Here is a 25,897-nt window from a genome sequence, read left to right on the forward strand (position 1 = left end):
ATATATATTAGAAATATATTCCTATATATGTATACATACATATTACAGTTTATAGCAGACTAAGTCAAGAGAATTACAGAAGCCCCAACTTTGGGAAGAGGGTCCTAGAAAACAAAATCTGACTAGGAGTTTGAAGGATTGATGATGGCAAAGGATACTGAGTCTATTTCCAAGAAAAGGAAAGAGCAGGTGAAGACACTGGGTAGCCATGATGATGGCAGGTGAAGAAGGAGCAGGTGAAGACACTGGGCAGCCATGACGATGGCAGGTGAAGAAGGAGCAGGTGAAGACACTGGGTAGCCGTGACGATGGCAGGTGAAGAAGGAGCAGGTGAAGATGCTGGGTAGCCATGACAACAGCACATGAAGGAACAGAAAGAGGGTGAGGAGAAACACAACTGAAATGCATCTGCAAGACACAGGTCTTTTCCCTAACTAATAAAAGGAGATTAAAGTGACTTTTCTAAGACTATATAAATATATATAATAAACAATTATATACATTATATGTGTATGATATACATACATACATACACACACACAAACTTCATCCTTTGTTATAACCAAATTATTCAGCTGAGTTTTGGTTTGGCCTCCTATATCTGAAAATGCTGTATTACATTTTCTCCCCTTTGTTTATTATCTTGCTTTCTTCTCCTGGTTCTTGAGAAAATTTTTGACTTAGGGTTTTTTATGTATGTATTTTTTTTCTTTTTTGATCTTTCAAGACAGGGTTTCTCTGTGTAACAGCCCTGGCTGTCCTAGAACACACTTTGCAGACAGACTGGTCTTGAACTCACAAAGATCCCCCTGCTCTGCCTCCCGAGTACAGAAATTAAAGGTCTGCACCACCACTCCCAGCCTTGACTCAGATATTTTGTTAACAGGATTTCCCTTTTCTTCTCATGTGCCAGTTTTGATAATGGCTGTGTTCAAATACCTGAGCTAAACATCTGGAAGAAGACAAGCTTTAGTTTGACTCAAGGTTTTAGAGGCTCGAGTCCATAGTTGTTTGACCTCATCCCTGTGGGTCTGTGGTTGTACAGCGCATCATGGGAAAGAGGGATAGCAGAGCAGAATAGCTCTTGCCATGGCAACTGGGAAACAGAGGAACCAGACAAAGGAAGGACCTAGAACAAGGAATAGACCCAAACAACTACCCCACCCCATGATCCACTTCATCCAATCAGGCCCCACCTTCCACAGTCTCCACCAACTTTTAATAGTCTATTAATTACAAATATATAAGTCGTTTAATCTATTGATTAAGGCCAAAGTCTTCATGATCCAATCACTGAGAAGTTTAGTACCAAACCTTCAACACATGGGCCTTTTGGGGGACACTCCTATTGAAATCACAAGAGATAATGACAAGCACAAACCTTCCACCTATTTCTAGGGATAGTTCACTATTACAAGCCATGTATTATTCAGAGTCTCTAGAGGAACAGAACTTGTAGAACTTAAATATATAAGGAGATTTGCTAGAATGTGGCCCAGCTAGTTCAACAATGACTGTCTACCAATGGAAGGTCCAACAATCCAGTAGTTGTTCAGTCCATAAGGGTGGATGTCTTAGCTAGTCTTTAGTATAGACTTGTTGTGGGATATTAGTTTAAGATGTGTTACATTCATTATGTTGTAGAATGCTTGTTTAATGATGCAAAAATGTGTTGCATTCTTTTACATTGCATTTGTTTAACTCTGTGAAGCTATGTTACTTTGTCTGCCTAAAACACCTGCTTGGTCTGATAAAGAGCTGAAGAGTCAATGGCAAGGTTAGTAGGCAGAGAGAGAAATCTAGGGAAGAGGGCAAGGAGTGAGAAAAGGAAAAGAGGAAGACAACAGAGGCCAGGCACACAGTCACATGGCTAGTCACAGAGTAAGAAGAAAAAAAGATACATAAAATAAAAAAGGTAAAAACCTACAGGCAAAATGTAGTTAAAGAGAAATGGGATAGTTTAAGTTAGAAAAGCTGGCTAGGAACAAGTCAAGCTAAGGTTGGGCATTCATAAGTAAGAGTGGATGGATGGATGGATGGATGGATGGATGGATGGATGGATGGATGGATGGATGGATATAGACTGGATTGACAGAAAAGTTGGATAGGAGGGTGGATGAATGATGGATGGATGGGTTTATGGATAGATGGGTGGATGAATAAGAAGGCCTAAAACAATGACGTTAATGGTTAGAAAAATAGGAAAATTAGTGAAAACCAAGACCTCCCAAAACAAGGAGGCACTCACTTAAACTCCTGTGGACGCTGTGGGAGAATGAGAAAGGGAAGACGCATGAGTTAATGCTATCACATTCTAGACAGATACACTGAATCATCTAATGCCACCTTCAACCTCCAGTGAGTTACAGCTTCTGTGGGTTTCATGAGCTGACATCGTCTGGTCTGCCATTCTATTATGTGTGTTTCTGTCTAAACAGACACTGAAGAGCTGGGAACAGGATAAGAGGACAAGTTTCATTCACTTGAACCAAGATTCCAAATTGAGAAAAATCCTAATGCTTTATCTTTAAAAGGTTGGTACACAGATCCTGGGTTTGGAATATTTCACTTTCAGACGTGGCTTTAAAATGTTCTCAATCTTGAAGCTACACTCATATTTTTTTTTCGTTTTGCTCTCTGGGAGACAGGTTATTGAAAAGCTTGACAAGCTAAGAAGTGTCCCTTTCCTGAAAACGGGAAGATCTTAAGAAGCTCCTTATCCTCAAAACTCAAAGTCTCTTTCTTTTTAAAGACACCAGAAGAATGTCTCCTAAGTTTGAAATCTAAATGATAAGATCATCAATAAATGACAACCTCCCAGTAAAGGCTGAGAAATCATGACCTTGAATATTCTGCTTCCTTCTGCACGGCATGAGCTTGTTGCAAATACAGAAGGAATCTGTCTCAGTTCATTTTTTAAATATAAATCTTTTCCTTTCAGTGGTCATGGATAGCATAAATTGCTATTAGCCATGACAAAGACAGATAACCTGCCCTGCAGGAGAGGGAAAAGTAGAAAATCTGAACTCACTGTCATTTTCTTATGGCTTGAAGACCTTCTCCTGTCTGTGGTGTATCTCAAAAGTTCACCCTGCTACAAAGCTTGTTTTGAATAAAGGTGACATAAAATATCATTTCTCCCCTCTCTTGGAGAAGCTTCTGGTTGTCATGGACTCCTGGAAGAGGGATGGAGCCAGACTTAGAAATTCAAAAACGGTCAATAGAGCCAGTACGTGAGAATGCTTGCTTCTACTCCTTCCTTCCCACTCAAACTATGCTCTTGGGTCATTGAGGTACATGAGATACCTTTCTGAAGTATTTAAAGCTAAACTCTAGTAGTTTGAAAATGGGAACTGAAGTGACCCATACACATAAGGGTATACATTATTTCAAGGGCATGTCAGTGCCTCCCATGAGTACAAAAGAATTCTGGGTGACATGTATCATAAAGAAGAATAAGCTGGGTCCAAGGCTAGGGCAAGTCAACACAATCTCCATCAGGCAAATTCGGGAACATTTGGAGGCAGTGCATCCAATCCTGAGGCAGACACATCTGTTTGTCTGTAAGACATCATCAGCTCTAAAGTAAGGCACTACCTATGAGTCCTCAGTTCTCTTCACAGGATGCTAAGGATCTGGTGCTGTAGTGTCCCTGAAAATAGTTCCCAGAGTTAGCATTCTTTCATCTTCACAGGCAGGACTCATGGGATGACAATTTTAAAAAGTAAACTCCTTAGTGATAAAGAAACACTTTAGTTTTATGAGATCACAATTGTTGATTGTTGGCCTTAATTCCTTAGCAAATGAAGCCATGTTTAGATAGTCCCTTCTCACATATATATGTTGTAGGGAACTGCCTGTGTTTTCTGTTAGCAGTTTTAGTGTTGCAGAATCCATCCACTTGGTTTTGAGGTATTGATCCACTTGGATCTAACTTTTGGGCAGAGTGACAGATATGGGTCTAATTTCTTACTTCTACATGTGGATACCCTGTTTTCCCAGCACCATTTGCTGGAGATGCTGTCTTTTCTCCTGCATGTGTATTTGTCCTCCTTGTTAAATATCATATTTGGTCTTCTATTTTTATTTCATTATAACTGTTCTTGTGCAAACACCATATTGTTCTTTTTACTATAACTCCATAATGTATTTCGAAGTCTGGATTTATAGTTTTTCCAGTATTATTCCTTTTGCTCAAGATTGCTTTAGCTATCCAGGGTCTTTTCTGGTTCCATATGAATCTTAGTATTTTTTCTATTTCTGTGGAGAGCGTTGTGGGTATTCTAATTGGGTTTTCAATAAGTCTATAAAGTGCTTTTGGTAGCCTGGTCACTTTCACAATAGTGATTCTACCAATCCATGAACACAGAATAATGTTGTTCTTTTTGCCTTTCTCGGTCGTTAGAAATTTGAAGCTATCATTGTAGAAGTCTTTACCCCCTTGGCTAGGGTTATTCCAAGAAATTGTATTGTCTTTGATGCTACTGTAAATTAAAGTGTGAACAGGATCTTTCTGCATGCTTTATGTCCTGCCATTTTGGTGAAGCTGTCAATTATTTCTAAAAGCTTTCCAGTGGAAATTCTGGGGTCTTTTATACATAATATCATACCATATGCAGATCAGAATAATTTCACTCCTCTGTTTCCTATTCGTATCTCTTTAAGGTCTATGCAGAGGCCAGACTGCAAATCCATGGATGGATTCTCAGAACTCATTAAGCCCAGAGCTTCTGATCATGTAATATGTGGGCAAGTTGGAGACTGAAGGAGGCATGCAACTCACCCATGGTTTCCAGTAAGGTGGCTAGTGGAGTGGAGCATCGCCTGAGTGCTCAGTGGGCAGAGCTCACCAAGCTCATTCACGTTTGCTCTAAGGACTCGGTGAAGCTACCACATTCATTTGCTAGGGCTGACACAGCTGAACAGCACAGATTAGGTGATTAACTAACACAAGCTTATTTCTCATATATCCAGAAATACTCATTCAAAATCAAGGTGTTACTTTCCTTATGTTTCTCCCAATGGTTGTCCCTCTGTGCCTGGGAAGATCCTGGTGTCACTTAATCTCCCTTCATAGCAGGACACGAGGTAGACTGGATTAATGTCCCCCTTGCAACTTTATTTGAACTCCATTCTTTATTTAAAGGTCCCATAGCTAAACACAGGTCCAACCTGAGGTCCCTATAGTACAAGCTTCAGCACTGAGGTTTGGGAGAGATATGGGTTAAAACGCCGATTAGTCACATTTTCCAGGCTCATTTCCTTCTTCAGTTAAGGATGCTTCTATCCCTAAGTTCTGGACCACAGGAGACAGGCAGAAGCAAAATATGTCATTTTAAGACAAGGCCAGTGAGTCAATCTCACACAAGCCTCCGTGTTCTCAATCTAACTCCGCCAACAAACTGAGTTCAGTGAAGGACTCCACGAAACAAGAAAAACGCATGGTCACTGATGGAAAGAACCTGGAGCCCTGATTGATCAGATGCACCCCTCATTCTCCACCTAGGAATTTTCAGTGGACTGGAGCCACGCATGCTGCCAAGATCTGGGGAACATTTCTTTCAGTAGACAGACTTTCCTGATAAACATACTCAGCTTACCATCTCATAATCTTTCTACCACATATCAATGGCCATCAAGTTTTAGACTGATATCAGTTTCCCAGTGAGTGATTCAGGTGAGCTGTGGCAAAAAGAGAAAATGCATTTTTCCCTTCCTGGGGTAGTAGGCATCTTGGCATGTATAGACAGATGCCTGGAAGCTTCGCTGACTTACAGACTCCTAAGGGGTCCTCCAGCCCCTTCCCTACAAAGGCGAGGAACTGGGAGGAGAAAGGAAGGCGTAGATAATAACGATCCCTTTCTTATTTAAACAGGCCACTTTTCTTCCAAATAATGCATTTTTTTGTCAGCTCAAATATCCCCCTTTGATAGAAACTTGAAAATAATTAGCCCTAATAGGGCTGCTATGAATAACACTGCGCAAGGAGGAGGTAGCTCTTAATAGGAGCTTTCTACTCCCAGCCAAGCCACCTTCGTGGCCCCCTCCCTGCCAAAAGAAATGTAACAAGGAAAAGATTATAGGTTCAGAACCACTCAGGGAGAAATATATATTTGGAATAAATGCACAAAATCCTTTAAAAACAGCACACGATGAAGACTTTGTGTTTAGTTTGATTTGCTTTCCAAATCACACAGGTTGCACAGTTGCAAACAATGTTTAAACAAGTACAACCCCTGAGAAGTGTGGAGAGATTTAAGGGAAATAAAAGCAAGATCAGCCAGCCTGTAATCTTCTTTTCTCTTTTTTTCCTCCCCAAAGCTGCATTAAATTGCCTATTGAGAACAATAACATATTTGTGCTTTTATAGGTAGAATGATTGGTATTATGCAAAGATTTGGCTAACAGTCTGAAGGCACATTCACACTGATCAAGACTTCATGCTGTTAATAATTTTCAGGATGCTCAGGGAACCCATAATTCCCTTGGACTGCAACTTAGGAGGTCAATGTGAGCTTTGCAGGAGCACCTAGAGAGTCTAAGTCGTTGCAGAGCCAAACCGACCAATAAGACTTGAGGAAACCCATTCCAAAGAGGGTCTTGAAGTACTAAGCGTAACTCAAGACCCACTTCTTCCCCGGCATGATTAGATACAATGTCTCATCTGGAACAGACCTTCAACTTGAAAAGGGGCACCTTGGAATTCAATCCTGCACCTCAGGTTCATGGGGTCACACCTGCCTTCCAATAAACATGGAGAGGTTATGTTATCCTAGATGAGAAACTTAAAGGGAACACACATGCACATACACAGAGATACAGACACACAATTACCCTTGTGCATAACACATCCAGAAATAGGAGAAACACAGTGTGGTTCCTAATGGTACTCAGAATAAATTTGACAGAGAACTACACAGTTTGTGATAGGAATAATTTGAAGAATACAGAGAAAATAAGAAAAAAATATTAGTTGGAAAGTAATGTTTAATATACAGAAGCCGTGGAGAGGGAAGGAGAGGAAAATGGGGGGTTGTAAAGTTGGCATACAGGAGTACACAGGAATGATTTTCTTGGTTAATATCTGTCTTAGTTAGGCCTTGTTGTTGTGAACAGACACCATGACCATGGTAACTGTTATAGAGGAAAGCATTTAATTGGGGCTGGCTTACAGTTTCAGAGGGCCTGTCCATCATTGTCATGGTGGGGAGCATGGTGACATTCAGGAAGACATGGTGCTGGACAAGGAGCTGAAGTTTACATCCAGATCAGCAGACAGCAGGAAGAGAGAGACACTGGGCCTTGCTTGAGCTTCTGAAACCTCAAAGCACACTCCCAATGACACAATTCCTACTATACCTACTCGAACAAGGTCACATGTCCTAATTCTTTCAAATATCCAAACCACCACAATGTACTTTAATAGAATCATTCCACTATTTTTAAAATGTATCAAAATAAAATGAAATGAAATAGTTCCTTGGCCTTTAATCTCTGATTAACACAGAGATGCCTATGCTCCAAGGTTCAAAGGCAAGCTGGGATATAGCTCCAAGGCCCCATTTTAGAAAACTTAGGAACCTATTTCAAAAACAAGTTTTGGATTGTATTAATTGACTGTGTGGACAAACCCTGCCAGAACAACCCCAGGCTACCCGTTCCAGGGGAGACATGGAAAAGTCTGTTGTACACAAGTGTGCAAGGCACAGAGTCGGGGATCTCCACCGCAGAGATGTGCTTTGATACCCTCCTGACAAGGAGCAGCAGCGACAGCACTGGACGTCTTTGACGACACACTGAAGCTTCTAAACACAAAGGCACAATGAAGCAGCGTGGAGCAGTTCACATCCTTCTCTAGGAAGAAGGAGGGACGGAGTGAACCAAGCCTTTGGAACACCACTACGTCTGAGACATAAGTGAGGCACTGATCCTCTGGTACATCCCACAAAGATGACAACAAGCCCAGGAAGGGCTCAAATGTCCAAACCGCTCCTGGAGCTCAGGGTAGATTATCAATGTAGATTTGCCCTTAATGAACTCATCAACAACAAAAAGAATTTTTAAAGAACTGATTTTTGTAAACGTATTAAGGATTTAATATTTTAGTTGATCTGTTTACTGTGTATGTGTGCATGTGTGCATGGGTATATGTGCCTATGTGGGTCCCACAAAGCTGAAGCTGGAGACCTTTGTGGAGCACCTGGCTCCATATATGGCTGCTGGGATTTAAACCCAGCTAGTGCCCAGCTTGTGTTCTTAACTGCTGAGTCACTGCCCCAGACCCCAATCGATTGCTTTTTAACTGAACCACTACTATGGGCTGTTTGTCACTATTAACATACATCCATTTGGCAGCTGGTACTGTCTCCACCATGACACAGCTCAAAGTCAGAGAAATGGGGGAGGGGGCGTTTGTCCAAGGTCACTTTTAACTGCTGGTCAGAAATCGGAATACCCAGTCCTTGGACGGAGGCTCTCAGCACTGCTACTCTTCCCTCTGATACACTTTGGGGACTGATCACGGGGTACTTTTGCACAGGGTCTATAATTAGTTGTCTGGTCCCAGTTGCTAGCAGGGTAAACAAGGTCTGATAAACCCACAGCACTGTAAGTATTTATTACTCTGCAACCCAGCTGCCAACTGCCTAACCATTTTAATAAAAAGCTATTTTCTAAGGTTTATGTTTTATTGCGTGTGTGACTCCCTTATTGGTTAGCATTTTGGAGTTGTGGAAAAGGTTATGAATTTAGAAACTGGCTGCATTCATATCATATTTAAAACTTAATGCTATTTTATTAAAGACATATGGGCCTCTAAAGTACACATATTAAATGTCATGTAAGAAAAGTAGCAGTTTAAATCATGGTCAAGTTCATTTTTGACGTGACTCCTGAGGCTTCCCAAGATCTGAACTATTTCTTTGTAAATCTGGCAGTTTAACCACACTCATAAATCACTTTCAAAGTGTATTATTTCTTAATTTCACTGCATTAGAGCGTGTTTGGCCTACACGCTGAACTGTTTGTAGCAGGTACATGAACAAAGTCACACATTAATCCCACAGTGCTTGGGAGAAGAGGAAGGAGGAGAGGGGAAGGGAGAGAAGAGGGAAAATCCTTGCCTCCCGGCTCTGTTTTCTTCCCACTGAATGTATTTTTTTCAACAAACACAATCCCTGATCTTCCTGCTCAGCCTCTCTCGTCTGAGTACAAGCTGCACGCTGGCCATGGGATTTTTCTTAATACAAGGAAGGAACGAATCCTTCGTAACTTAATCTTTTCCCAAACAGCCCATGACTAAAAATTAGATGCATGTAGCAATCAGGCTCATTTTTTACACATTATACTTAGCAGATACATTTTTTACACATTATACTTAGCAGATACATTTTTTTTTTAGTGTGGCTTTGTGTAATTCAGCACTTGGCTGCTTTGTAATTATCCCAAGATCTGCTATCTCCACCTTGGGGTTCAAAGCCTGTCTAAAGATGAGATGATATTCTTTGGACATGGGTAATAAGTCCCCTACCTCGCCCCCCCCCCCAGCCTTTTATACTCTGCTTTGTGGCTGAGGGGAGCCTGATCCCAATGACAGATTCCAGGATCTAAACCTCAACCTTGACGTCCAGATTTGCCAAGGGAGTTGGAGGGGGATTAGGAGAGTTGAGTCCGAGGTCATCCAAATGAAAGGGCTTAAGGGCTTATTTCTGCATCAGGCATCCTTCTGCTGAGCTGGAGCTATGAGGAGACTTCCCTGCAGCTGTGCTGTCTACCAGGACTGTGTCCATTGTCCTCTCAAGCATATCAGTGACCTGCAGCCCCTTCTGCAGTCCATACTCCTGAACCTTGAAGGCTTCCTTGGACCTGCATACCTCCTGCCACTGTTCTTAGGGAACAAATGGTTTTGCTCTGTGCTATAGACTCGCAAATTCAGCAGCCTAGTCCTCCCCAGGAAGAATGTAAGGTCGACTTTCTCCCTTCGTATTCAGAAAATAGATGCTCAGTGAAAGTCTTCCAAATTATTCCCTAAAATATAAATCTTAGAAAACTCAGTGAAGACGTGTTGGGTAGGGACAGGGCTCTCCATTAGGGGCTGAAATGTGTCCTACACAGATTACACAAATTCACTTGTTAAAATCTTAAAATCTAATGTGACTATATCTAGAGACACAGCTCCACGGAAATCATTAAGGTTAAATGAAGTCTTGATCCACTAGGGCTGTAGTTTATAACAACAAGAAAAGATATTCTTTTTTTGTTTTCTCCATATGTAGACATGATATGAATATAAGGAACGATAGGGTAGTTATTTATAATGCCAGGAAGAGAACCGGCACCTGAACCATGCTAGCATCCTAATATTAGAATTTGAGCGCTGTAAGAAAATGAAGTCATGTTTGTTTGGCCTCTTGAGTTTGAGACATTTTCTTATGCATCTGAGCTGACTGGTGCACATTGACATATTCCAACAACTATTGTAAACCAAAAGTATCCTCTCTATGTCATGTCACAGACTGTTTTGAAATGGCATAACTAGGAACATTAGCTGCCAATCTCATGCACGAAAGAAAGTGCCAGTATTGCCCACAGATTCTATCGCTTTATCCTCACAACAGACTCTGAAGGACACACCGTGGCACCTGCCTTCACAATGGAAAGCCAGATAGCATGAGGTATTGGTCATCCTGTGTTAGAACATTGAGCACAACCCTGAAATGTGGAGAATACCCACCTTCTCCAGAGAGCAGCAAGTCTAACAGGGCCCACAGACAGGGAAGGATGTGTAGGTATTTTGTGGAGTGTAACAGCAACTATACATTCAGAACGTAAACCTTCCCCGAAGACTAGCTGATGGCAACTTCTTGAGCCTTGCCAAGAACAAAAATTAAAGCTGAGTATGTGGGAGGAATGAACAGGTCACTCAGCCAGAGAGCCTCTGTGACACCCCGGAGCGCCTAACAACAACCAAAAAGCAAGAGGAGACAAGCGTACGTTTCAGTCATGAGTTAAAAGATTCATTAAGTACAAGCTCCACTTCAAATTCCACACAGCAAGAAAGAAAATGTGTGTGGGTGTGAGTGTGTGGGTGTGTGTGTGAGAGAGAGAGAGAGAGACAGACAGACAGACAGACAGACACAGACACACACACACACATGGAGCCTAGTCAGAGAGCATTAGTTTGCTGTTGAAAAGAAATAATGAGCTTTAATTCAGGTAATATAGCTCAAAATTTACTGTCATATTTTAAGAAGCTCATGAAAAATAAAATTATCCTAAAGCTTCTTGGTGAAAAGGCTGCATAAAGCTGCTCCCGCCGACAACAGCACTGGGTGTGGCTCAGTTTACACCAGAGGCAGACAAGCACCAGGCCTTACTGATGGCGCCTGTCTGCTCCTTTCAAATGCTCTGTGGGGGAAGCAGAGGAGCAAATGGAAGGGCAAACTGTTCCACCAGCCTTTGGGGACCCGAAGTTTACCTGCTAGACAATATCCAATCTTCACACACAGGCGTACACACACACACACACACACACAACCGGTACCCTGAAAACTGCCTTTTAAACACATCCAGGAGGATCGGGTAGCTTTTCTTATTATGAACTGAGTTTCTGGGAGTGTTGGGGATTGAACCCAGGGATTCACACATGCTACATGAGAACTCTGTAACTAAGCTACATCTTGTCTCCTGCCCAAAGCTGCTTCTCTCTCTCTCTTTTTTCCCCCATTACATGTTTCTGCGGGGAGGTGTCAGGGATCTGGAAATGGAGCTCAGGGTCTTACACATGCTAGGCAATCCCTCTGTTGCTGAACCACCTTCAACGTCTTATCTTCATGAAGATGTTTATTTTGTTTGGGTTGGATTGCCCAAGATCATCTCACCTGTAAGAACAAGACTTCAAAAGCCCTCTTTTCTAATGGATCAAGGGAATGGAGAGATGATTGTGGTTAAGTGTATTGGCTGCGCTGATGAAGGACCTGGGCTGGATTCCTAGCACCTACAGGATGGCTTGAAACCACCTATAACTCCAGTTCAAGAGGATCAGATGCCATCTCCTGTCCTCCACCAGCTGCAGGCACGCGCATGTCATACATACATTCAGGCAAATGCACATAATTTAAAAATAAATAGATCTCAGTGATCTGAAGAGCCATCAAGCTGGAACTGTGCAGATTACTGACATAGCTGATACTTAAAGATCCATCCTCAGTAGCAGCAATTGCACCAATGGGAACCTTCAGAGCTCAGTTAAGATCATAAGCTTAAAGTCACCTTAAACAGAGCCCACAGGGAAAAGAATCTTTTGAGTAAGAACATGCCAAAGGGCATTTGAGAATGTCAGGACGCATAGCCAGGACAGTCACTATGAGATCTCTGATACCTTTAGCCTTCTCCTCGCTTTTGCCTGAGTCCCTTATCACCCCTTCCCTACCAACACACACACCACCACTACCACCACTGCTGCCACAGATGCTTCCCACAGTCCTTGGGACAAAAGGCTCTCAGTTCCACCTCTTTGACCCCAGTGGCTACATAAGCACCAACACCAGTGCCAGGTGACCTCAGACTAGGTGACACTCCTTGGTCCATACAAAGCTCAACTGACTCCTCTCTCCAATACCCAAGAACCCAAAGAGTACACGGTTCAACCATTCCTGCCACTCTAACCCTCGCTAAGGTGGGTCATCCTCACCCTCAGAGGGAATCACAAAGTAGCCTAACATCTGGAGCCTTCCGTTGCCTGCTTCCTCAGTCTCTGTATAATCCATGCGTGTCACTAAAGGGCTCAGGGAATGGAGTCATAGTATCAGCATGGGATTCACGCAGAAACTCTTGCAGCCTTCTTCCTACTGGTTTCCCTGATCTTTTGGTCCAGCCTCCATAGTTCTCCAGACCTGGTCTATAAAATTTATGATATATAATGGGAAGATCCCAAGGTTTGAAGTTGACTGTCCTAAAATAAGGAATACAAGAATAGAATCTGAGCTATGGGGCATGGACAGATCCAAGGGACACCCTTGTCATCTCCCTGCTCCATGAATCAAGATGGGCATCGTTTCCAATTGTCAGTTTTCTCAGTCACAGATTTGAGACAAGGGGGGAAGAGAGAGATGTACTAAATAAGTAGTTAATAAAACCAGTAGGCAGTGAACACTGGGGGCGTGCTAGGTGCTGTTTGAACTAACACCAGGAAACTTTCTGGGTGCTTAGTAAAGTACTACTATGTGGTCAGGCAGCTCTTAGACAGGCCCTGCTATCCTAAGTAGCATCAGGAAGTCTGTTGGAATTAGTGGTACAGACTGTACTCACCAAAGTTTTTTCAGCATCAGAGGGATGCTTCAGAGGGAGAAACATGTGGATGGGAAGGTATCCATGTATCAGTCAGGTTTTTCAATCGTTCTTGGCTCCGTCTTGGTGGCTTCCAATAATCATTCCTTCCTTATGCATAGGTCTATGGTAGACTGCACAGGTTTCGGTTTCAGGCTGTGGGTTGGGTCCAGGTTTTCTCAGTGTGCCTCTCATGTTATTCTCCTAGTTGACAGCAAGCTTACAAAGGCAGCGAGTAGAAGCACATGGCATGTCAGGTCCTGACCGAGAACTGACAGGTTGTCACTTACACTCACGTATCATTGGCCACATCATTAAATGACCAAGACCAAGGTGAGTAGACAAGAGAAAGGTATTTCCCCATTACAGGAGTTTCCATAGCAAGAACAGAGAGAAGAACACCATTGATTTTAGACAAAGTACACTCGGGCACACTTCTCCCAAATACTGGATTCCAGACTGAGTGTAGTTCCTAACAGTCTTTATCTCATCAGTTGTGTCTTATGTCTGTTCAAACACCTTTGAAGAAAATGGTCACTTCAGAAAACAGACAACAGGCCAAGTGAATCAGGCTACAAGAATATTGGGAAATTATTGGCTCTGTTGGAAACATGATACCGTTTCCTGAGCCTTGGCGTCCATGAAAAGCAGCTTCTATAGTATGCTCAGAGGATTCTAGAAGAACCTATAGTTTGTATCCTTGATGGCTAACGCTGATTGTCAACTTCTTCATGGGTTCTAGAATCTCCAAAGAAGCAAGACTCTCAGCATGACTATGGGGGACTTTGTAGATTATGTAAACTGGGGTGGAAGGAGCCACCATAAATATGAGCAGGAACATTACATCCAGTTCTGGTGTTCAAAAAGAAAGATGCTAGCTAAGTACCAATATTCCTCTCTCTCTTCTTCCTCACTGTGGGTGCCTCAAGCCCCGAGCCTCATGCCTTCCCTGGCATGATAGACTAGACCCCCAAACTGTGAGCCACAACAAACACTTGTTTTCTTTGCTTTTGTCACAGACGCATGTAACCTCTGACATCCCCACTGTGAGGTTCAGATCTCTGTCTGAAGGTGCTGTTCCTACTAACGCCTGTCTGTGCTTTCAGTGCCTTGCTGCCCCCCATGCAAGTCTATGAAAACTGTCCCCAAAGAACAGTGTTCTGAAGGCATTTCCTCAAGACAGGAGATGCTACAATGTGAAGAAACAGAGATCTGTGGATCCATCAGTGATTTCCCCTTCAAATGAATGTGACCAACAGTAGAGTCAGCGACAATAATGAAAAATAAACAAACCGCAAATGTTTGGCTTCCAACACTGTTTCTAAACATATTGCCTAAGCATTTTCAAAAAAGAAATTAATTAAAAATTTTTCCTTCTCTTTAAAAGTAACTAAAAATAGAATTTGAGTGTGTTTCAAGACAAGAAACATCTGTGCAGAAACAGAAACAAAACACAGAACACAAACACAGTTAGGTGATTAGAAACATCCAGAAAATCAAATAATATTTATAGCTTTTTTTTCTGAATATTTGGTACTGAAGAGAACTTTGAATATGTATTGACTAAATATCTAATTAACTACATGAATTGTATATGTGGCTTACAAAATTTGTTCATGAGAAGATCTAGGTTTATTTAAAATATAGTTTAGACGTTAACATTTTTATAAATCTTGAGGTGGCCTCTGATTGACATTTTATTTTAAGTTTTACTAACTAATTTATTTTATGTGTGTGGATGTTTTGACCAAGTGTATGTATTTGTACCATATGTGTATCTAGTGCCAATACAGGCCAGTGCAGGCGTCCGATAACCTGGAACTAGAGTCACAGACCCTTGTAAGCCAGCACTTGGGTGTTGAGGATCAAACCCACAGTGCTCTTACCTGCTGAGCCATCTCCCATCCCTTTGATAACCTTTTTATATATTTGTACTTGGGTTAAAAGAGGGTAACTGAAGAGCTCAAAGACATTATTTTAGAATAACATAGAATATATGAAAACACCAGGTTAGGCATCAAAATAACCATATTTTATGACCAAAGCAAGCCACTCAGCAGGGTTCCATTAAAGCGCAGCTAGCCACCATGGTAGCAGTCACAGCAAGGGGAGATCTCCATTCAGTTTCCTGTAGATTTTTACAGGCCCCCACATACTTCTGAGAAAAGCTACTGCTTAGTTTCCAAAGCCCTGCTACAAGGAGGTGTGTTCCGACAGAAGGGAAAGTTCGGGAACATATTCAAGAATGGGCTATAGAGTTACAGACCACACCCGTGCTTCTCCTAGAAGTGCTGCTCAATGGGACAGTGGGGGTGACAGACAGCATGGCAGCCACAGGTCTTCACATCAGCTCTGGGTAGATCTGGAAACTCACCACCTAAGGCAAGAGTCTTTTCTGCATCTCTAGATGGTCACACTTTGGCCGCAGAATGACTCTCTCGAAAGGCTTTGCTGCCTGTGGTTCCTGACTTTGTAAGGGCTGGCTTAGTTCCTGCTATAGGCCAAGCCTCTGTGCTGCAAGATGGAAGAACACAGGCCCAGTTCACAGATTCAGGGAGCTAGTAACCTGGAAATGGGCAGCTTCCTCACCAACAAAAACTGGATTCTCTTAATTCCACTTCCTGTCTTTACTGTACATTGTCTTTCCCATAGAAATACCTAAAGACAAGGAAAAAAAAAACTGACTTTACATAGGAGAATTTTTGACCACAAATGTCGAGATTGGGACTGTATAGAGTGGTCATAGGACCAGGTGATTCTTGGTCACAAGGAACAGTCAATGTGTAGTTTAGGAAAAGAATCGAATGTATTTCAGTAGGTGCACTGAATTTTATTCCTTTGTGAATTTTCTTGCCTCACCTTTTCTTTCTCCCCCTTTTTCTTTCCTCTCCTCTCCTCCCACCTCACCTCTCTGAATATCTGAAGACACAATAGTCACAAGGTAGGCAAAAGTTTACTCATAAACCAGATACACATCACATACACTAGGAAGCAGTCATGCTACAAAAGGAATGTAGAATACCGGTTCACATCAAGATTCAAACATTTGTGTTAACCACACTTTCACTGTAAGGAAATGACCAGAGAAACAAGTAAAATCCTATGGACCTAAATGCTTTCCATGATGCTCAGTCCAGGGTACCCTGTATCTAGGCTCCCCGTGGTTCCTCTATGGTTCTAAAGATTAACAGGCGGCAGCCAACTTGGTGTATATGCATGTAAACAAGAGGGCTCGGCTTTAAATAATTATGTCAAAGAAATGACAACTGCGCTCTTTGCCAGAACAGGGATGAATAATTACAAAGCCAGGACATAATTAAGCAATTGTGACTGTCGGGATGTTGAGCTGCTTCTCTGATGTGCAGGGCTGGTGTGTCGCCATACGCGCCCTCCTGGACAGGCTTCTGTGTTCCTTTGATCTTCGTTTCCCAGTGCAGCCATGGGGGTCACGGTCTGGTCATTCCAGATGCTTCTCACTGGGGGCCCTGAGCTTCTCAGTGTCTACTCCAGTGCTCACTCTATTGACAATGGCACGATTCGATGGCCAATATTTGACAAAGATAGATATTTTCTTTAAAATTCTGGGAAATGAGTAAATCCTAGCTGTCGCAGGTTCATTAAATGTTCACACACACACACACAGTGTGTGTGCCTGTGTGTCTGAAAAAACCCACTGTAACTATTATTATTTCTCACAAATGGCAGCATCTTTCTTTCTATAGAGCAATGCAAACACAGAGGAAAGACAGATTTGAATCAACAAAGGCAAAGTGCGGTCGTAGAGGCACTGTGGCATCAGGAGCAAGAGCTAGGAAGAACTTGGCTCCAAGTGTCCAGGCCTGCCAGGTACCAAGTCAGACCTCGGTGCCACAGGAGGCCGGCTAGTTCCTGGCTGGCTTTGTGTTTGTGTCAGCCGAGAACACCCAGTCTGCCTGTGCCTACCTCGAAGGCAAGGGCTGTGATTGGAGAGGTGTTTTCCGTTCTCCCAAATACTTTATGTCAGGAATAAAATGAAAACAGCTCCCCAAATCATGACCTCCTTGATCATCCATCAGAACTTTGTGCTGAATAAGCACAACAGGCCCCTGCTGCCCCAGAAAGGACAGAAGTCAACTTGAGATTCCGATTCTGTTATGAAAAATAGGGTCTTCAGCAAGTGTGCATGGCACAGCTCCAGCAGTCAGAGGGAAGGCAACTGCTTTCCACCGAGGAGCCGACTGCAGGGGTACACATGACTCCCAGAACATACATATGTATACATACAGATATAGGATGGACATATATACCTGCATAGGAACAAGCATGTGTCTGTACACATGGCAAGCAGACAAGAAGCAGCCTTCTGAATGCCAGTTTATTAATTCAGCAAAGAACTCATTTGGCTTTCTTCTATCTGCAGGAAAAACACCACTGTGAGTCTCAGAAAATAACAGACAAAAGTGAATTGCCTGCCATTCATCAGCATGTGCAATATGAAAACCAGTGATGGCGTGAGATCCTCTCTGAATCTTGAAAGATCGTCACACAGTGCACTTCACCAGAACCCCCACAGCCAAAGGACTCTTCAGGACCTTAAGCTTCCGCCACTCTCCCAGAGGGGTTTCTGAGGTCCTCTCTAGCTGGGAAAGAGAAGGCAAGATCCCCATGTTGCTTTGCCAAGGATATTTCTGTGTCTCCCCTGAAATAATTAATGGGCATTTTTAAGTGTAATACAGTTAGTCAGGGCATTAGAGTCAATCACACAAACATGTGCTGATTCTATAATTGATTGGAAGGTAATTGGGAACTCGGAAGAGCACCACCGCTGTTGTGGCTAACGACTCAGACAGCTGGTGGCCGGTTTTAAGGAGCCCTTCCCCATCATGCTCAAAGGCAAGAGGGATTCCAGTTCTCCCTATCTCCTCACAGCAAAATAGACCATCCCTACTTGTCTTCCTTCTTCAGGCTCTCCTGGGAACTTTCCTGTTTGCCAAAACAACCCCAGGGAAAATACTGATCTCGATCTCTCTCTGTCTCTGTCTCCTCTCTCTGTCTCTCTCTGTGTCTCTGTCTCTCTCTGTCTCTCTCTGTGTCTCTGTCTCTGTCTCCCCCCCCCCCCTTAGGCCAAAACAGCAGAGTAAGAAAAGGCCAGGCCCCATAGAGGTAAAATTCCAGCTCAGGAATTCATGACAGTGCCCTTGGGGCAACCCCACAAACTGCTCTGAGTCAATGGTCCTTTCTTCTATGTGTGCAGGCTTCTGAGACATGAAACCTTGGGAGAGAGTCAAGCACACGCAGAATACAACATCCCAGTACAAGGCCAGCTAGTTAGGACTTCATCGGATTTCCATCAGCAGTGTTACAGCTTCCAGTCCCAAAGCAAACGAGGAAAAGGAAAATAGAGATCTGCTCAGTGCAGTGTAGGCGTGGGGGTAAGAAAGACAGAAGGGCCAGGATCTGAGCCCAGGGATCACAAGACTTCCTCTGCTGCATTGGTGGAGGTTGGTGATGCTGCTGACTCTGACATCCTATGGAAAGAGGAGAAAAAGGGAGAAAGGAAAGAAGGGAGAAAGAAAAGAAGCCAAGAGATAAATTCTTTCATTTGGACAAAATGGCAAAAGCTGGAATAACTAAAGGCAGTCATGTGCACTATGTCAGGCCAATGCTCCAATAAGGAGAACTGTTAACACTTTAATAGCTATGAAATGAATCACTCAATTAATTCTCCACATGCTGAAACAGGTAACAATACATTTATCTGCCAGAATTATACCCTCCATATCATATATTTCCACAACTGTTAGCAATTTCATTCAGCATAACAGGAAATCAGTCGCACCTCATGGATTCAGGGAAAGAAGTGGCCTGAGCTCTGCTGCCAACAGCGTAGCTTGATGGACGAGCTCTCATTGTTCTGCTCTGTTTTGGCGCTGTTTGGCTTTGCTTCCCAGCTTAATCACTTCCAATGCATGTACAGAGGGCTATAAGTCACCGGCTGAAGACAAACTAGGCCTTCAGGATTCCTGTGCCAGCATTTTTAACACAGAGCTACAATTTCATGTGTGGTAACTAAGGAGCTGCACAGTGCTCCAGGGTAGTGAAGTTTCTAGAAAGGTGTTGTCATCAGGGTCACAGAATCTACTTGCCAGGCACAGACTTCTCAGAAGGATCCAAACGTCTCTCGGAAAGACTACTGTGAACACCCTTCGAACTTCCTTGTGTCTGAATCCAGGACTCCAAATGAACTCTCCCAATAAACCCTGTATGTAGAGAGCATGCAGCATCCCAACACACACACATACACACACACACACACACACACTGCCAGAAAACACTACCTACTGCGGTAAGGGTTCCTCAGGGAAGTGGAACACCTTTCATCTCTGATAGAAGGAAATTACCCCATTTTAGTAGCAAGAAATAAGAGCCCCCTCTAAAGGACAAGCGGGATTGTAACCACCCCATAAACACAAAATTCCCAGAGTATTCTTTGTCAGCCGTAGAACTGCTGAGAAGAAAGCACTGAGGAGGCCTAAAAGCCACCACTAGACCTTGACAGAGCCTTTTCTGCATTTCCATGCATCTCCGTTACCATCCCATTGCTCTGCTAAGACGGCACAGCCATGGGAACTTAGGGAAGAAACCGATTTTTGCAGGCTTAGAGTTTCAGAAGGTGAGTCCATGACAACCATGACAGGGAGCATGGCTGCAATCAGGTAGGCATGGCAGTGGGGCAACAGCTGAGTGCTTACTTCCTGATCCACATAACTGAAAATGGAAAAGTCCACAGTCCCATTCACATATTCTGTCACTAAGGCCACACTTGCTAATCCTTCCCAAACACTTCTACCACTTGGAGACCAGTATGCAAAGACATGAGTCTATGGGAGCCATTCTTATTTAAATAAGCACAGTGGTTAACAAACAATGTCTCTTCAGACGGAGTGACAGGAAGACCCAAATTACATCCAGCCAACTGCATGACTGGTCAGCTCGGCATCTATGAGTGACCCCTGGTGTGTGGTCACAACTGCATGCGAAACGCACAGAAAGACATCACCCGTGCTCCTCAGCGCAATCAAAGGAGGAAGAAAAGTGGAAAAGAACAGCTTACCTTGGGCTTCACCACCTTCATGAAGGCCCCTCTCACCAATGCCTCCTCCCGTTCTTGTCTGGTGACTTTCTGGGCATCCAGAAACTTCAAATTGGGCAACTTGTGCAGAACAAAGCACCTGGGAGAACAAGGCAGAAACAATTCAAGAAGGTTGGAGTGACAGTCTCAGGGACGTGGGTAATGTGACTGAACCTTGCGAGTCCATGCAAGGCTCTAAGGATTTAGATCTTAGCCACTATCTTCCTACCTCCCCCCCCAAAACAGATTTTCTTCTTTAGGGGAAATTTGAGGGGTTCTGTACTTTATACTGACATACAACCAAACTTGAGTAAAAATTGTGCTTGGCCCAAGCATGGATACACAACTCACTAGAACTAGCCGACTAGCAGGACCATGGCAATGTATTCCGTTCTTCCATCCTGAGAAATGAGCCCTGCTGCCACATGGAAAGTTCTCAGTAAGAGTAACATAAACCTTGGTCAGTTGTACCACATATGCATCTGCCATTAATAGGAGGCAGGCGTATCACTCTCAGTATTGATACAATTGATCTGCAAATTGAAGCTGAGGCTGGAGGCCAGAATTTCCCAGATAGGACCTTAAATGAGATCTAATAAGCTGGGTGGCTTTGGGGTAGAAGTAGGGCATGCCCGTAGCTGAAAACTGCTTCACTGATGACTCAAGACAGTCTTCAGTACTTTCTGTCATCATTTCTGGGTGATTTCCACTATGCAGTACAGAGATGAACTTTATCAAGGACAAACAGGAAGCAGAGAAAATTTCTAGGGTATCTTAATATCCAGCAAATACAGGGTGGCCTCTGTTCCCTTATAAAGAATCATTAGTACCCCTGATAGACCACCAAGGATAAGTCAATGGCTATATGTGTGATGAATTGCTCTCAAACAAATGTGTGTAAAGGGTATTGACAAGAAGATGCCCTTGGCCAGGGTATATGCTTATAAGTGTATAAACATACAGACACTTGTCTCTACTTTCTTGCTTCCCATCAAGACCACACTCTATCTCTATCACACAAGCACTTGTTCAGGTTCTCTTCTGTTTTAGAAGAAAAAGTGAACATCCAATGTCAAGAACAATGGACAGTCTCTAAAGAAAACTATCACTTCCTGCACCCAACCTCTTCAGAATCCTCTCGTCTTCCAAATCCCAACTCCAAACACTTCTCACCTCTAACCCTCAGTGCTGTCTTCATTCTAACTCTCCTAGAATACACTATTAGCATCCACTCCAACATGCTATCAATTTCTAGATATTTCCTTGTTGTTCAGGTAATGAATAACCTTACCTAAACATCAACCTTCTCAAAGGCTTACTTTCATTATATCTTGGAAACTAATTCAAGAATGAATTCAATAGCCTATCCATTCATTTCAGCTGCACAAACGTTTCTTGAGTACCTATTACCTGCTAGGCCCTAGGGACACAGAAATGATTATGATACCTCACCGCTCTCAAAGGAGTTCTTACTATAGTTCTTACCAACTAGAAACCCATAAGGCTAAGTTATGGATGGGATCATTATGGGAAAACAGAGAACACTCAAAAACTAAAGGAAAAAGAAGGAATATGCCATCTCAAACAGGCTTCAGAGAGCCACGTTCAAAAGCAACCCAATTAAAATTTTATTAGTGTAGATATTCCTTAGGCATGCACTGTGCCTCCCTCTCCACTAGAACCTTGGGTTCCTAGAGCCTCCTTCCACATCCATAAGATAATTTCAAGTCACCAAGTGACCTTTATAAATTTATTCAGGTAAAAGACCTGGCTATCGCTCAAGAGACAGCAGTTTAAAGACACCCCACCCCCAGACTCTTAAAATCAAAACACATTAAAATTATTTTGCAATTAACTTTAATTAATTCACTTATGAATTAATTTATTATTTCATGTGAGTGAGCAAACATGTGGGCACTGAGCATAAGTCAAAAGCCAATATTCCAGAGCCAGTTCTCTCCTTTGACTTTACTGATGTAGGGGCTCTCTTTTGATTTTGCAGTGCTTTGTACTACAGTTTAACTGACCCAGAGCTTTGGGGCTCCTGTCTTTGCCTTGCATCCCCCTATGGGAGTGCTTGGGATTAGAGATGTACACCATCATAGTCCCAGTGATGGATCTCAGGTCATTCGGTCATCAGAAATTCCTTTACAATCCATTCCAAGACCAGAGGTTCTATATTCTCTCTCTCTCTCTCTCTCTCTCTCTCTCTCTCTCTCTCTCTCTCTCTCCCTCCCTCCCTCCCTCCCTCCCTCCTTCCATCCCTCCTTCTCACCCCTCTCTTGCTTTCTCCCTGAATTCAACCTATTACCGCTTTCCTTTTCTCCAAAGTCCCCTCCCTAACCCCTCCCAACACCTCTGATCTCATCCAAAATAAGGCAAAGGGCTCAAATGTTCTTTCCACCGTTTAGCAGAATTCCCATCGGTCTCAGACTGTCAGAGAAAACTTCCATCTCCTGCTTATACTGGCAAAGTCTTAATGACAACAGATTCTTTCAAATAAAGACATGTACAGACAGAAACAATATGTCAGGAGTGACGCTCAAAGGAGGAGAGACACCCACTAAGTGTAGGGTGGGAAAAGATGAATATTCAGGTGAGGACAACATCAGTATTAGAAAATCAGCCGGTGTTTAATGATGGAGTGAAAGATGCCTTCATGGGGCTGCCAGGAACCATGACGACAACAGGCCGCGCATTGTCATCTCGCCTCACTCTGGATCACAGCTCTGAAATCAAAGGAGGAAGACAGAGCGGTGCTGGCTTTTAAGCTAGTTAAAAATTTTAGATGACAAAGAGCTGCTGTTTTCAGACATTCTTCTGATAGTCGGAGAGACAGCCTATGACACAGTCTGCCAATCACCACTAAGTGACTTCACTTCCATCCTAAGGGCCACTGTGAGTTCCCAGAGAGGATGGTTTCCAACCCATTAGGATCAGAGTGTGGGTACTGACAGGATAACAAACCAACATAGGCTACCCATCCTTAATAGATCAATTAAAGAGACAAATTAATAGTGAAAAGGAGAAAAAGGAGACACACTCAATCTGGCCAATAGGGAAAAGGAACAAGGAGGTCCAGTGATCCCTGAGTCCATCTTTATGGTCCTAAGATGATATTTAGTTTTAAGTAGAGAGCCAGAGGTATGCACAGCTAAGCAGTTCTGTTCAAGGAAGAATTCTGCCTTTCTCCACTTGTCTCAGCTCAGGGGCTCCTGCAGCAGAAACTGACCAGCTATAACCCTCTTTCAGGGACACAAGCTCCCTCTGGTTGGCACCAGGTTTCCAGGCTTTTCCTTCTTCTAGCATGAGATTCTGAAGGGAATTCCAAATTTCTTGTAACCTACAGGCTGATAGCCAAAGGGAAGGGCACAGGTTACTCTTCTAAAGAGTATCTTTATCCCAAGGGGCCTGTGAGATGTTGCTCATTTTGAGTCTGATCCCTGTGGCCCACAGCAAAAGGAAAGAAATGATACCCAAGTCATCTCATGACCCCCACATGTGATCTGTGGTAAGCAAGCATCCCCAACACATCTCAAACACGCATGTATACACACATACACACACGAATAATAAATGATAGATTTTTTTAAAAAAATTAAACGGGGCTAGAGATGTAACTCTGCAGTTAAGGGCACTTTGTGTTCTTCCAGAAGAGTAAGTGCAGTTACTAGGATCCACAGCAGGAGGCTCCTAACAACTGTGACTGTAGTTCTAGACATCCTGACCCCTTCAGCACACCTCCGTGGGCACTCATCCACATGTAGCAAATACTCACACATACACAGAGACACAGAAACAAAACTGAAGATTTAAGCTTTTTTTTAAACGAAGGAGCTAAGCAGGGTGCTGAGAAGGCGAGGAAACACAGAAAACCTCTGCTCTCTATCTGATCTACGTTCTAGCACAGTGTTTACCTTCTAGCACATTGGTTCTTGACTTTAGCAGGCATCCTTGTGACCCACGGGCTTGTTAAAGCACAGACGCAGGCCCCAGCCCATCCCCAGAGCTTCTTACCGAGGCGAGCTGGACTGAGGTCTGGAATTTATGTTTCTAATAAGTTCCCAGGTGATGCTGCCACTGCTGCCATCCTGCTGAGAACCAATGTCCCCGTGAAAACAACACCGCAAGGACTAATAGTTGGGAAATTATGAGCGCAATGTGGCAGCCAGGAGTCTCCTTCCCAGTTCAGCCAACAGTCTACCTGTGCTACACAAAGCCCAGCTAACAGTCCCATTCCCCAGGTCTTCCTGTCCCCTGATGACTTAAAATAGGCTCCAGCAGTCCCGCCAAGTGATAAGCCGGTGGGCGTCCAGCCTGCCTGTTCTGTGCTGGTCTTAAGAGATCTATTTCCCTTTGTTCTAGGTCATGTCAGAGTGTCACAAGCTGCAGCTTCAATCCTGAGTATAATACAAGTTTGCCATAAAAACACAGGCGCACATTGCCGAAGCCACAGAACAAAGGCTTTTACAATATCAATTCCACCCTTGTAAATTTAATCCAGGGTTATTTGTTACACCCAAATCTCCTTACCGTGATGTATGACTTAGTTACTGGGGTTATCACAGCCGTATCCTAAAGTTGCTTAGTACATAAAACATTTCAGCTAACAATGCAGGGAGGTTAACTCCCCCAGATAACCTGCAATCACAAGGGCTAGTCCTGATGACATCCCTCTGTCGGCTCACGGGAGCTATTGATGGCCCAATCAGTTTGTTTTGAAGGAAAAGAACAACAAAAGGCCAGTAAACTTATTCAGACTGTCAACAGGGGCTATGGGGAAGAAGACTTGCAGGTAAGTAATTCTGGGTGTTTTAAGGCTATTATCAAACAGCAATGGTTGAAGGAAGAGACAGCTACTAACAACACAGAAGGCAGCCATCATAAACCACTTTATGGCAGAGCCCCCTTGTCCATAAATCCTGTGACACCCGGAGACAGCTTCAGATTTATAAAACTGCTTGTTAAGTCAGGGCAGTGCTTAATGAGAAGAGATCAGTCTACCTCAAGTCTCACATCCCTAGCTGCAGAGGGCAACTCCAATTTTTCTGACCTTCTCAAGGTGGCTGGAGGGAAAACCCAGGCCTAGAGGTGGTAAGCCAGGGGGTTCTGTTGGCTGTGATATGGAAGGGGATGTTATCAGGATGTAGGAAACCCACCAAAGGTACTTAAATACCCACTTGTCCCTATGTGGAGACAGATTTCCTGAAAATGAGAGGCTACCACCCAGAGATTATCAGGGTCCCTCTCTGCTCATGTGAAATGGTAGATTTTCTTAAAGGATCCTTTAATGACAAAGCTGAAACTGGAAGGAGGAAGGAACAACTCCAATCCTTTTGTTATCATTGAAAAATCAATTTGTTTTTTTCTCTAATATCAATGGCATTCTTATTATTACTATTTTATTATTGTTGTTGTTGTTATTATTGTTATCATTTGCCTGGATGTCAAAGAGAAAGG

General features: G+C 43.2%; 1 protein-coding gene across 1 annotated transcript in view; it reads right to left on the reverse strand.

Moving 5' to 3' along the window:
* Lrmda (leucine rich melanocyte differentiation associated) overlaps nt 1–25,897 on the reverse strand; it is a 1,017,760-nt gene that overhangs the window by 411,434 nt on the left and 580,429 nt on the right. Inside the window, exon 5 of the mRNA XM_057786394.1 lies at nt 20,420–20,537. Coding sequence (XP_057642377.1) covers nt 20,420–20,537 — 118 coding nt within the window. The remainder of the gene's footprint in view (nt 1–20,419; nt 20,538–25,897) is intronic.

Source organism: Chionomys nivalis, chromosome 12 (genome assembly GCF_950005125.1).
Source record: "Chionomys nivalis chromosome 12, mChiNiv1.1, whole genome shotgun sequence".
NCBI lineage: Eukaryota > Metazoa > Chordata > Mammalia > Rodentia > Cricetidae > Chionomys > Chionomys nivalis.